Source organism: Pelobates fuscus, chromosome 1 (genome assembly GCF_036172605.1).
Source record: "Pelobates fuscus isolate aPelFus1 chromosome 1, aPelFus1.pri, whole genome shotgun sequence".
NCBI lineage: Eukaryota > Metazoa > Chordata > Amphibia > Anura > Pelobatidae > Pelobates > Pelobates fuscus.
Window position 1 is genome coordinate 25,843,713 of NC_086317.1, and position 13,515 is coordinate 25,857,227.

The 13,515-nt window shown below is 44.3% G+C and overlaps 1 protein-coding gene across 1 annotated transcript; it reads left to right on the plus strand.

The window, feature by feature from the left end:
- The first annotated feature begins 1,882 nt into the window (after positions 1–1,882).
- On the plus strand, positions 1,883–8,134 carry LOC134602226 (putative gastrointestinal growth factor xP1). The gene is made up of 3 exons (XM_063446920.1): positions 1,883–1,988; positions 4,385–4,531; positions 7,577–8,134. The coding sequence occupies exons 1-3, from the start codon at positions 1,922–1,924 to the stop codon at positions 7,588–7,590; spliced, it is 228 nt and encodes a 75-aa protein (XP_063302990.1). The 5' UTR covers positions 1,883–1,921; the 3' UTR covers positions 7,591–8,134.
- Positions 8,135–13,515: the final 5,381 nt, after the last annotated feature.

Sequence of the window (13,515 nt, forward strand, 5' to 3'; positions counted from 1 at the left end):
GACAACCCAGGGTATTGCAAATAGGGTATGTTCAGTTTTTTTCAGTAGCCACTTAGTCACAAACACTGGCCAAAATTTGCGTTTTCAAATATTAACACTAACTTTGGCCAGTGTTTGTGACCAAGTGGCTACTAAAAAAGACTGGACATACTCCATTTGCAATACCTTAGGTTGTCTACTTTTGCAAATGGTATGCCATCATGGGGGTAATTCTTATTCCTGGGCTACCATATGGTCTCAAAGGCAACGTAACCAATCTGGCGAATTTCAATGTGAAAAAACTGAAATATGTAACACGCTATATTTGACCCTGTAACTTCCCAAAACACCATAAAACCTGTACATAGGGGGTACTGTTTTACACGTGAGACATCGCTGAATACAAATATGTGTATTGTATTGCAGTAAAAGCAAACAGTATTTTGACATTCACAGTTAAAATGTCACGTAGAACTAAAACAATTAAAAAATTCTTATTTTCTCCCATTTTTTTATATATTTTTTTCATATTACATTATGTTCCATACCTAAATATTTGATGTTAAACGAAAGCCCTGTTTCCCCTGGATAAAATGATATATAATAAGTGTGGGTGCATTTAATATGAAAGAGGTGAATTACGGTTGGACAGACATATAGCGCAAATGCCAGATTTTGTTTACGTTTTTTTTGGATCACAACTTGTACATTTGGCTGCGGTCTTAGGGGGGTTAAAGGAGCACTATAGTGCTTTTCCTGGCACTATATGGTTATTAGGTTCTCCTCTCCCTCAGGGCCCCTCTCCCGCTGGGCTGAAGGGGTTAAAACCCCTTCAGCCACTTACCTTAATCCAGCACCAGGCTCCCTCGGTGCTGGTGACCTCTCCTCTGCCTGCCGACATCAGCTCTGAATGCGCATGCGCATTTCTTATGGACGTCCAGTGTGTCCACAGCGATTTTCGCATTGAGGATTGCAGAAGCGGCCTCCAGTGGTTGTCAGGGAGACAGTCACTAGAGGCTGGTTTAACCCTCAATGTAAATAAAGTAGTTTCTCTGGTTAAAACTAGTTAAAACTAGGAAAACGGGTTAAAACTAGGAGGACCTGGCACCCAGACGACTTAATTGAGCTGAAGTGGTCTGGGTGCCTATAGTTGTCCTTTAAATTTTCCTTGTAAGTTTTATCCTGCAATTCATGAACCAGTTTAGTAGCCCTTCTCTGAACTCTGAAGTATCAATATCCTTCTGAAGATACGGTCTCTAGTACTGCATATGCATACAAAACTCCAACTGAGGTCTCACCAATGTTCTGTACAATGGCATGAGCACATGAGCACCCTCTTTATAGTGCTAATACCTCTCCCCATACAACCAAGCAATCTTCTAGCATTTCCTGCTGCTCTATTACATTGTCTCCCTACCTTTAAGTCATCAGAAATAATTCCCCCTAAATCCCTTTTTTCAGATGTTGATGTTCAATATTCTAGAGATACCATGGATCTCATCCTCCCTTGCAATCTCTAGTTCTCCTAACCTTCCTATTAGCTGGTGTCACTCAGCACTACCTGAATTGGATTTAGCTCATTACAGGACATAAGCAACTGCCAAGTCCATCAACCTCTGCGATAATCCAATCCTGCTTTTCTGAGACACACATACCTTATAGCTTACTTTATACTTCATACATTATATACCTGTCATTCATTATGCCACATTTATCACAGGAAACAAATTAACTACAGTTTCTTATCTAAATTTAAAGTATAATTAATCATTTAGAGCTCTGGGGTGGGGTGATGGAAGACTGTTCTGGGCCTCTCCCTGAGTAAACCTTTTTGGAGGTATTCTGTAAATAAACTGAACCATATAAAAATAAACCCCTCGAAGGACTTACACTTTCCAGTCATTCCAGGTATCTGCTACATTATAAGAGCAACAGAATTCAAATGGATTCACGGCTGTTTTGCGTGTTGGCTATTATGCTAATAGCAGGTCACTCTGTTGTGGCATTAAGTAAGTGTTCATTTATTTGTCATTTTTATATTCTTTTATTTTATATTCTATCATTCTATAGAAAGCACTGTATGGAGGAGAGCCTTGACTGCAGACTGGGTGATACGTGACTTCCATATTTTCCGACATAATATGTCTGACAGCTTGGTACTAAACATTTACCTGTTGAGTAACCACAGTTCCAGAAATTCCGAGTAAATGTTCTATGATAGAGTGCTTGATGTGCTACAGCACCTTCTAAGAGAACCTTTTGTAGTTAATGTTGCTTTGGACACACATCAAGAAAGAACTTTTGTAACAGAACGGGTACAAGTAAGCATAACCAAACGAGGTAAGGTAAGGCATAGGACATGAAAAGTGCATTCAGTTTTGATGGAAGAGGAAGGAGTTACAGAGGAGTAATTTGAAGGCGATTGGACAGAGAGAATTGAAATAGAGAAAGGGAATTGCATGGAGGGAAGAAGGGGACTCGTATGGATGATAATTTTTTTTCCTGACTTTAGCTGTGGGACTTAAAGACTGATGGGGAGAGTGCATATTCTGATAGATCTCACAGGAACTAGGTAAGAGAGAAGAGGATTGTTAAACATGCAACTGGTTTGAAAGTGAGCTAGAAGGACAAATGATGGGACATGAGAAGGAACTTATATAGAGATGACATTAGGCTTTAAAAAATGTTTCGTCCTAAATTAGAAAAGAAAGAAAGACAGCAATATTTGAAGAGGACAAGAAGCCTGAAATAAATGCAAAATGAGAAGGAGAGGAACCCAAACAGAGAGATGGATACATGAAAACTGTTTTGGACACTTTTAGAGCAGCCATGCCAAGGGTTATTCACTTAAATACGTGAAATGCTGGCTAACCAACATTATACAGGCTACCAATATTAATAAACAACCAGCTGGGATTCCCTAATGTGTTCTGTAAAGCCCTGAATCATTTCAGATGGATTTGAAGGATATCTACCTCCATTTCTAGAAGTTACTTTGACCATGTTTGTGATAGCTTAACCCCTTAAGGAAACATGACGTGTGAGACATGTCATGATTCCCTTTTATTCCAGAAGTTTGATCCTTAAGGGGTTAAAGAACTAACCATTTGATATTTAAGATAGCTTTAGAAAATGTACCCTTCAAATAAAAGGGAAAGTCGAGAACATGGTTAGATCTCTGCCCTAAGCTAGGTTTATTGATCTAATGCCAATTACATAAGTTTGGATTTTAGTTATTACAATGAGATGCGAAAAGGTAAAATTTGAGGAATCCACACAATTGTTGATATTTGCCTGTGTGAGTTCCAATTGTGATAAGCAAGCATTTAAAAGTCATGTCGGCTTCTGCATTTGACAGATTGTGAAGATTTTTAAAGAATACCCCATCAGGAAAAAAATGCCCCAAAATAAATATTGATTCACCAGTTTTATACCCTAAGACACTTAACTGCTTATACTCTGTCCATCTTCTGTAGGAGACAATGGTAAAAAATTGGTAATGGTAAACAAATAAAGGGACACTTTAAGAGTGAAGAGTGTTACAGCATCAATGTCATGTTACTTCCTGGTTTAGTTAGCTCAGTTAGCACAAGAAAAAGGCAATTGCCCAAAGCACCTGCCTTGCAAAAACTTCTTATTGAGCTGCATTGGGAAGTCTGTGATTGGACAGCCGCATAAAGTCTGGGCGGGGTTAGAAAGGGAGGGCTTGCAAAGGCTGCAGAAAAAGAGAACTGCAATTTATAAAACAAAATCGGATTTTAGATATAACCCATGGAAAACAATGCATACTTAAATGCATACATGATTTTATTTTTTATTTGGGCAATAGATTGTCCCTTTAACATGAAGCACCCATTATTTTTTCAAAATCCCCTAGCAGTGGCCACATCTTTGCAATGTGACTTCTGACGTACTATATTCTTCCATAATTCTATCACTATGTTTGAAAGAGAACTGAATATTGCTTGCCTATTCTAAACAAGAAATGTTTCAGTGTCCCTAGTAGTTCATCTCTGTTGATAACAAAATTATGTTGAAATGAAGTTCTGTTGAAGGCTGCCAAGTGTTCATTGTGCCAAGCGTTATCTTTCCTTTCTCCTTTTTGGATGCAAGATATTGGGGAAAGAAAGGGGACTGCTGTTTACAGTCTCTCTGCAGAGAGTCAGAGGATCTTTGCAGAGAGTTTGATTCTCTGCAGATGAAAACAGCACTGCCGAAAAGGGAATTTAATCATAGTGTTACAAGTTACATTTTGTTTTGGATTTTATTAGAATGCAAAAAAAATTCAAAATGTGTGCATACACTGTTGGTGATGATGGAGTTAATTTGCAGCATTTACTCTACTGATTTTGTAGTTGTGCACAGACATTCGAACTCTATAACTGTGTGTGAATCTATTTTACAGCCGGCACTCAGTGTGAAGTTTCTGCTTCGGCGAGAGTAAACTGCGGGTTTCCTGGAATCACTGCAGCTGAATGTGATAATAAAGGGTGCTGCTTTGACTCTGCCATTCAAGGTGCTCCATGGTGCTTTCACGCTCAGACTAAAGATGGTAATGTCATCTTTGTTACGTTCTAAATTTGAATGTAGATAGACGAATTTCAGCATCAGCAAACATGACTAACCCTTTTATTATCAATGTATTTCCATTAGAGCTCAACATTTACTTAGAATGACATTTACGGGTTTATTATGTTTCCGTGTTCCTTTTATAAATCTTTGGTCGTATTAGCTCAATTGAGTATTGCAATCGTTCCGACAGGTTCAGAAAATTAGCACAGAATGACTTATAATTTTTATGGAAGAAATGTAGGATTATTTAAATGACTCCAGGTAATAGTCCAATTCTCATCCACTTCTTAGATCTCTGAGAATATTACCGGCTATCTTTTTGTACTTGTCTAAGGCAGAAAAAAATATCTAGAAAACAACCTGTGAATGGAGAAATCAATGGAGAATGGAGAAATCAAACGCTGGGGAAAAAATATCCAGAAAAAATAAATCTGGAAACAAATCACATGAAATCCAGCGTAATCCAGCAAATAGTGGGATACTCACCCAGTATACTATTGACGTTACACTCACAAACAGATGTAGTTATGAGCGCTCATTACCCTTCTGGAGTATATCAAAAAGAAAATCTTCTTATATGGTAGATCTATTTAATTAAACAGGACAAACTGTTCAATGTATAGGGCATAGCTGGTATGATCACCACCTAGGATTATTTAGTGAGGTCCTCTCTGGAACTTCAATACGTACAGATTGTCTTGAAATTCCTCAAGAGATACAGTTTGTGCACAGACTGTATCACATGAGGGATTTCAAGGCAGCCCGGAGGGGTGATGAGTGTCCATATCTACATCTGTTTGTAAGTGTAACATCAATAGTATACTGGGGGGGGGGGGGTATTCCACCGTTTGCTGGATTACGTTATGTATCTCATATGATTTGTTTCCAGATTAATTTTTTTCTGAATATTCTTTCTCCGGCGTTTGATTTCTCCATTCATACAGGTTGTTTTCTAGATATTTTTTTCTGCCGTACACAAGTGTTTGCTTTATCTTCCACCATTTGTACTTTATGTTTATTTCTGTGTATTTGTCAGATACATTAGGATGATCACGTTCACATGTGTTTTCATTTCTAGTGTTTCTGGCTTTTTTACGTATCTTTTTTGTACTATACCGTAGAAAGAACATCATTTTTAGAATTTTATTTTTTAAGAGTATTTCTAAGATTACACTTTACTAATTATTGAGGTTATTTTTGTAGCACAGACAGCCAGTCTATAAAGGTTACCATCCTTTCCTTCCATCACCCCCAGAGTGCTTGTGCCAGACCTATACTGACAAGGTTTGCACTAGAAGCAGTCCTGAATTCAGTAGGACAGTCCCTATTAGAGTGTTCTGCTGTCTCCACTTTGTTTCCTGCTTTTATCTCCGCTTATGCTCTTCTTAGGGCCATGAAATATACAAAGAGTGCGCTGTTTCAGGGGGTGGGATGGCCTGTGTGATGCTAGACTAACCTGTCTATACTTCAAGTGGACCTTTCTGGACAGGACTGACCCTTTGGGCGGCACCAGTGATTAGCTTCATGTCACCCCCTTTTTATGCCGCCTATTGGGCCGATGTTGGAGGGTATGTAGAAAAAAGATGCTGGCAGCATTACTGAGAGTGCAATTATGCTGCATATATACCTCAGATAAAATAACCCTGGCAATGCTGTCCATGTTGGCCAACTATCTCTGGAGCCATAAACTTGGTAGACACCAAATCATAACTATGCACCGCATATTATATTAGTCTGTGCACCCAGAGAAAATTACAATCAAAACCTTACTTAAAAAGATTGAATTATAAAAAATGGGGTACAAATTAAAAACATTTTTGCACTAGTAACAAGGTGTACACAGGCATGATTTATTTCTTCAAAAACACAACAAGCTCACCTAAACTCACGTGGAATTTGCCCATAGAGACCTAAACAGGTGATAGGAAGGACAATCTGGTAGTTCATTAGGGGATGTCCGGGTACACCCCTTGTGCACACCAATGTACCAGAGATTTAAGTATATAATAATGGACAACTTAGAGAGATTAGTAAAAATAGCTTGTGATAATTATAGTTTCCCAAATTGTTGCTTGGTTTGCCCGGTGGTGAACCTGGTTCTGCACACAAGCATACACACACACTGACATCTACACCACATGCGGTCGTACCTTGAAACCGGAAGACAAGCAGAAAGTCAGGCACCTACCTACACACATAACAACACATCGAAACACACAGCTACACAAATATATGGCAACAGCAATACACACACAAATAGAGTTGCTTAGAGTTACCGTATATAAGTATACAGCTATATAGTTAGTATTTTTTTCCGCTCGGTATACTTGTTGGATTGACCTGCTGAACAGATCTTAGGATTTAAAGGCTTAACTTTTTGCTATTTTATTTATTAGATTTTCCCTGCAGTTATTCTTAAAGCTCGTTCTGCAGCCTGTCTGTCCCAAATCATGTCCTCTCACTCTGCCTTCCTGTTCTCCATCCAATCAATTAAACAATGAATCACAACCTTCTCTTTTGTTCTTTCTTTAGTTTTTATCCTACAGAGAAACAAATTTGTCTCTCAGTACTCAATGCTGTTACTCTGCATCTCAGATTTTTTTTAATTGAGTGTAGCAACTTTTGCATGTTAAAATTCACAACTGCGTTCTAGCAACCAACGTAGTGGAAGTGTGATCTGAAAGTACTGACTACACAAAACAACTAAAACAATTAATACATATTGACTGTGGGGTGGCCTATTTACTAATCAGTAAGTTGTGATTAATTGATAGCCATTATTATAATTTGGATACAAATGCAGAAAGAAAAGTCCTGCGCTCACTCCCATCACTACTGGGCGGCTGCAATGACTACAGTACACATCAGCCCCAATATATAGTAAAAACCAAAGAAAAACAAGTTACCTGCGCTCTCTCCTTCATCCTTATGTATTTTTAAACAAATTATTATAATTTGGTTCTACATTTTCAGGGTTAGATATAAAAATATTTTTTCTTATAGTTTTTTTTTTGTTTATTTTCAGAATGCTTACTTTAAAAACAAATGAACTGGGTAACTGAATTTCGATGCCTGACCCCTGGACACACTTTATGGATGCCTGCCCATGTAGAGTGCTGCGGAACATGTTGGCGCTTTATAAATAAAGTATAACAATAATATTGGCCAATACGGAAGATGTTGGCAGTTTATTCACTAAACACTGATTTATGTCACCTTGGCAACTGATAATCAACATTTAAACAAAACAGCTGAATAGGAAAAGTTTGTGAAATACGAGATGAGTCAAAATGAAAGGACCACCCAAATACTTTCTTAGATTAATCTTAACATTATCACACATTAAACATCTTGACTTTTGACTCACTCTGTACAATTCTAGTAAGTCTAGTTGGGCTGAAATTGTGTCAAACCAAAACATAAAAGCTTTCCGCTCTTCATCCAGAACTACTTAGCAAATTGAACTGGTGGAGAACCCCTCTTCTTTCATCGACAGGAAAATACCTGGAGAAACAACGCATTTCACATTAAATATCTATCTGTACTTACATTCAATTGTGAAATAAAGTATTCATTCATTCATGTATTTTATATGGTTATAACTCTTTGGTGTACTAAATGTGTCTCTTGGTTATTATATTCTCACTAATCTGTAAGTACGGTAGGTACATATCAATATAATATAAGGAATATATATTTTTTTCCACGACAATTTCTAATTCAGAACTTTAGAACAAGGTCTTCAACAAGTATTAGTTGAAGTCTCAAGAATGTATTTGCTGTTGAGAATATGATTAGGAACTATTGCTATATTTAAAATTTAAGGGCTGGGATTGGCTGCCAGGTGTCAGCTCTGTCCTAGTCTGTACAGAACTTAAAGGGACACTATAGGCACCCAGAACACTTCAGCTCATTGAAGTGGTCTGGGTGCAGTGTCCTTATTGTACTTAGTGCTGCAATCTTTGCATTGCAACACTAAAAAAAGTCCAAAAGAAATATACCTTATACAAATACACTTATATATAAGGATACTTATCAAAAGTCTGTGAATACAGCCTGTAACGGCACCCCCAGGCATAAAAGGGGTTAAAAGCCGTTTAGTAGATCTTCCCTTCCAGAGACACATGCACAGCTACCGTAGACACCAATCCACCGAACAGGAGAAGCACATGAATGCCGTAAACAGCAGAAGAATATATAACTGTGCAGCCATTGCATAAAACAGGTACATTCAACATATCCCCACATAGCTCAGATCTGAGCACACATTATTACTGAATGGCGCTCAGATCACACACATACAGTTCAATTGCCATGGAGCCAAAGTCTTTCCCATAGTCTTTCATTATACGAATGGGCTCCATGGCATAGCTATCTGGGGTATCACCGCTCAAACAGGGCAAGCACAGAATGACCCGGCTTTCGTGTCTTTGCAGGGGAAAATCAAGCGTTCCAACATGGGGCCATAGTCGAAAGGCAGCAGGTGGGCAACCAGGCTCCTCCAATGCAATGTGGCGAGATTGGTCTCATCACACAGCCTCCCTCAGATCGCTCCCAGCTGGCAATCTACTTGACCACAAGAATATATATACACACACAACGAGGGAACCGGCTGATTATCTTAATAAAAATAAACAAAAGAAATATAGCGTAATACTGTTATACAATTTACAAACTGCACAATCTGAAATGCACTCACAGGATCTTGTGTGATTCAGGCATTTATGGTGCCTCCCCTGATGATATGGGGGCAGTGGCGTACTAAGGGGGGGCGGGGGGGACGGTCCGCCCCGGTTGCCATCCAGTAGGGGGGTGCCACACTCTGTTCCTCCTGCTGGTCGTCCTCTCCCTCGCGGCTCAGGCGCTCAGTGAGTGAGTCAGAGCACAGGGAGGGGATTCCCAGCCTGTGTTCTGAGTCATCACTGAGCACCAGGGAGGTTATTATGGAGTGTGCCAGCAGGGGGCGCAGAGCGTGCATTCTGCCAGGTTTCTCCCCTGCGGCCACTCTGCCTGCACCTGCTGCACTGCCTGGGCTGGAGAGAGTCAGCCATTGAATCATGGTAAGAAAATATTATTGTAAATTCACCCTCACCCCCTCCCTCAGTCACCCTGTCACCCTCCCTCACCCTGTCACCCCCTCACCCTGTCACCCCCTCCCTCAGTCACCCTGTCACCCCCCCTCACCCTGTCACGCCCTCACCCTGTCACCCCCCTCAATCACCCTGTCACCCCCTCCCTCAGTCACCCTGTAACCCGCCTCAATCACCCTCTCACCCCCTCCCTCAGTCACCCTGTCACCCCCCCTCACCCTGTCACCCCCCTCAGTCACCCTGTCACCAGTCACCCCCCCAGTCACCCCCCTCAGTCACCCTGTCAGAGTCACCCCCCAGTTACCCTGTCACCCCCCTCAGTCACCCTGTCACCAGTCACCCCCCAGTCACCTCCCCTCAGTCACCCTGTCACCCCCCCCTCAGTCACCCTGTCACCCCCCTCAGTCACCCTGTCACCCCCCTCAGTCACTCTGTCACCAATCACCCCCAGTCACTCTGTCACCCCCTCCCTCAGTCACCCTGTCACCCCACTCAGTCACCCTGTCACCAGTCACCCCCCAGTCACCCCCCTCAGTCACCCTGTCACAGTCACCCCCCAGTTACCCTGTCACCCCCCTCAGTCACCCGGTCACCCCCCAGTCACCTCCCCTCAGTCACCCTGTCACCCCCCCTCAGTCACCCTGTCACCCCCCTCAGTCACCCTGTCACCCCCCTCAGTCACTCTGTCACCAATCACCCCCCAGTCACTCTGTCACCCCCTCCCTCAGTCACCCTGTCACCCCCCTCAGTCACCCTGTCACCCCCCTCAGTCACCCTGTCACCCCCCTCAGTCACTCTGTCACCAATCACCCCCCAGTCACTCTGTCACCCCCTCCCTCAGTCACCCTGTCACCCCCCCTCAGTCACCCTGTCACCAGTCACCCCCCAGTCACCCTGTCACCCCCCAGTTACCCTGTCACCCCCCTCAGTCACCCTGTCACCAGTCACCCCCCCAGTCACCCTGTCACCCCCCCAGTTACCCTGTCACCCCCCATCAGTCACCCTGTCACCAGTCACCCTGTCACCCCCCCAGTTACCCTGTCACCCCCCTCAGTCACCCTGTCACCAGTCACCCCCCCAGTCACCCTGTCACCAGCCACCCTGTCACCCCCCCCTCAGTCACCCTGTCACCAGTCAACTCCCCAGTCACCCTGTCACCCCCCTCAGTCACCCTGTCACCCCACTCAGTCACTCTGTCACCAGTCACCCCCCAGTCACCCTGTCACCCCCCAGTTACCCTGTCACCCCCCTCAGTCACCCTGTCACCCCACTCTGTCACCCCCTCCCTCAGTCACCCTGTCATCCCCCCTCAGCCACTCAGTCACCCCCTCAGTCACCCTGTCACCCCCCTCAGTCACTCTGTCACCAGTCACCCCCTCCCCAGTCACCCTGTCACCAGTCACCCCCTCCCTCAGTCAGCCTGTCACTCTGTCACCAGTCACCCCCCCCAGTCACCAGTCACCCCTTCCCTCAGTCACCCCCCCAGTCACTCTGTCACCAGTCACCCCCTCCCTCAGTCATCCTGTCACCCCCTCCCTCAGTCACCCTGTCAACCCCTCCCTCAGTCACCCTGTCACCCCCTCCCTCAGTCACCCTGTCACCCCCTCCCTCAGTCACCAGTCAACCCCTCCCTCAGTCACCCTGTCACCCCCTCCCTCAGTCACCAGTCAACCCCTCCCTCAGTCACCCTGTCACCCCCTTCCTCAGTCACTCTGTCACCAGTCACCCCCTCCCTCAGTCACCCTGTCATCCCTCCTCAGCCACTCAGTCACCCCCTCAGTCACCCTGTCACCCCCTCAGTCACTCTGTCACCAGTCACCCCCTCCCCAGTCACCCTGTCACCAGTCACCCCCTCCCTCAGTCAGCCTGTCACTCTGTCACCAGTCACCCCCCCAGTCACCAGTCACCCCCTCCCTCAGTCACCCCCCCTCAGTCACTCTGTCACCAGTCACCCCCTCCCTCAGTCATCCTGTCACCCCCTCCCTCAGTCACCCTGTCAACCCCTCCCTCAGTCACCCTGTCACCCCCTCCCTCAGTCACCCTGTCACCCCCTCCCTCAGTCACCAGTCAACCCCTCCCTCAGTCACCCTGTCACCCCCTCCCTCAGTCACCAGTCAACCCCTCCCTCAGTCACCCTGTCACCCCCTTCCTCAGTCACTCTGTCACCAGTCACCCCCTCCCTCAGTCACCCTGTCATCCCCCCTCAGCCACTCAGTCACCCCCTCAGTCACCCTGTCACCCCCCTCAGTCACTCTGTCACCAGTCACCCCCTCCCCAGTCACCCTGTCACCAGTCACCCCCTCCCTCAGTCAGCCTGTCACTCTGTCACCAGTCACCCCCCCAGTCACCAGTCACCCCCTCCCTCAGTCACCCCCCTCAGTCACTATGTCACCAGTCACCCCCTCCCTCAGTCATCCTGTCACCCCCTCCCTCAGTCACCCTGTCAACCCCTCCCTCAGTCACCCTGTCACCCCCTCCCTCAGTCACCAGTCAACCCCTCCCTCAGTCACCCTGTCACCCCCTCCCTCAGTCACCAGTCAACCCCTCCCTCAGTCACCCTGTCACCCCCTTCCTCAGTCACTCTGTCACCAGTCACCCCCTCCCTCAGTCACCCTGTCATCCCCCCTCAGCCACTCAGTCACCCCCTCAGTCACCCTGTCACCCCCCTCAGTCACTCTGTCACCAGTCACCCCCTCCCCAGTCACCCTGTCACCAGTCACCCCCTCCCTCAGTCAGCCTGTCACTCTGTCACCAGTCACCCCCCCAGTCACCAGTCACCCCCTCCCTCAGTCACCCCCCCCTCAGTCACTCTGTCACCAGTCACCCCCTCCCTCAGTCATCCTGTCACCCCCTCCCTCAGTCACCCTGTCAACCCCTCCCTCAGTCACCCTGTCACCCCCTCCCTCAGTCACCCTGTCACCCCCTCCCTCAGTCACCAGTCAACCCCTCCCTCAGTCACCCTGTCACCCCCTCCCTCAGTCACCAGTCAACCCCTCCCTCAGTCACCCTGTCACCCCCTTCCTCAGTCACTCTGTCACCAGTCACCCCCTCCCTCAGTCACCCTGTCACCCAGTCACCCCCTCCCTTGAATGTCCTTAAATATGTCAATCCCACATAAGGATAACAAATAAGTGAGTTATCTACTAAACAACCTAAAGATTAAAATTAAGAAAAAGGCTTTTTAAATTTTGATCTTTTAGCTGTTTAGTAGAGAATTCCCTAAATTGGTGCCCTTATGTGAGATTCCATATGTAAAGATACCAAATTATACTTGAAGGTAAATAGACTTTATAAATATATATATTTTTTGCATAAATTAGTGCACAATGCCTTTTCAGCCACAAATATAGTTTTTTTCCATATCTCTGCCTGCTGCCTTGTTAATTCCCTTTCTCTGCTTTGTGATTTCCATCCAAGCCACAATGGGCATTTCCCCACTCTTCCCAGAAACACATTCGAAGTTCCCCTCCTTGTTTTTATCTACCTTTCTGTGTGTCAGGGAGAAGTCCTCTCTGCTGGGTTAATGAAGGGGCTTGATTTAATATTGTTGGATGAGCTATCCAAATGATTTTATATTTTTGGATAAGCTTTTAAAATGATTTATTTAACATGTCAAAAATATCAAAAAATATAAAATATATATATATATTAAAAAATATTAAAATAATACAAACTGTAAATGTTTTTTAAATCCAAAAATATTAAATCATTTGGAACACTTATCCAAAAATATTAAATAAAGGCTTATGCCTACTAACTCATGTAAGGCATAGCCTTAAATTGAGGGCTTTGAAACAAAATGTCCTCATCAGAAACCTTGAGATGAGATTCGAGTTAGAGTTGTAACTTCCGGAGATAACTCGATAGAAAATGA

Bases quoted from the DNA above. Each gene is read 5' to 3' on its own strand.
- LOC134602226 (XM_063446920.1), top strand. From the start codon at position 1,922: ATGGATTCACGGCTGTTTTGCGTGTTGGCTATTATGCTAATAGCAGGT. The intron at 1,989-4,384 runs GTAAGTGTTCAT...TCTATTTTACAG, and splicing joins TCACTCTGTTGTGGCATTAA to CCGGCACTCAGTGTGAAGTT.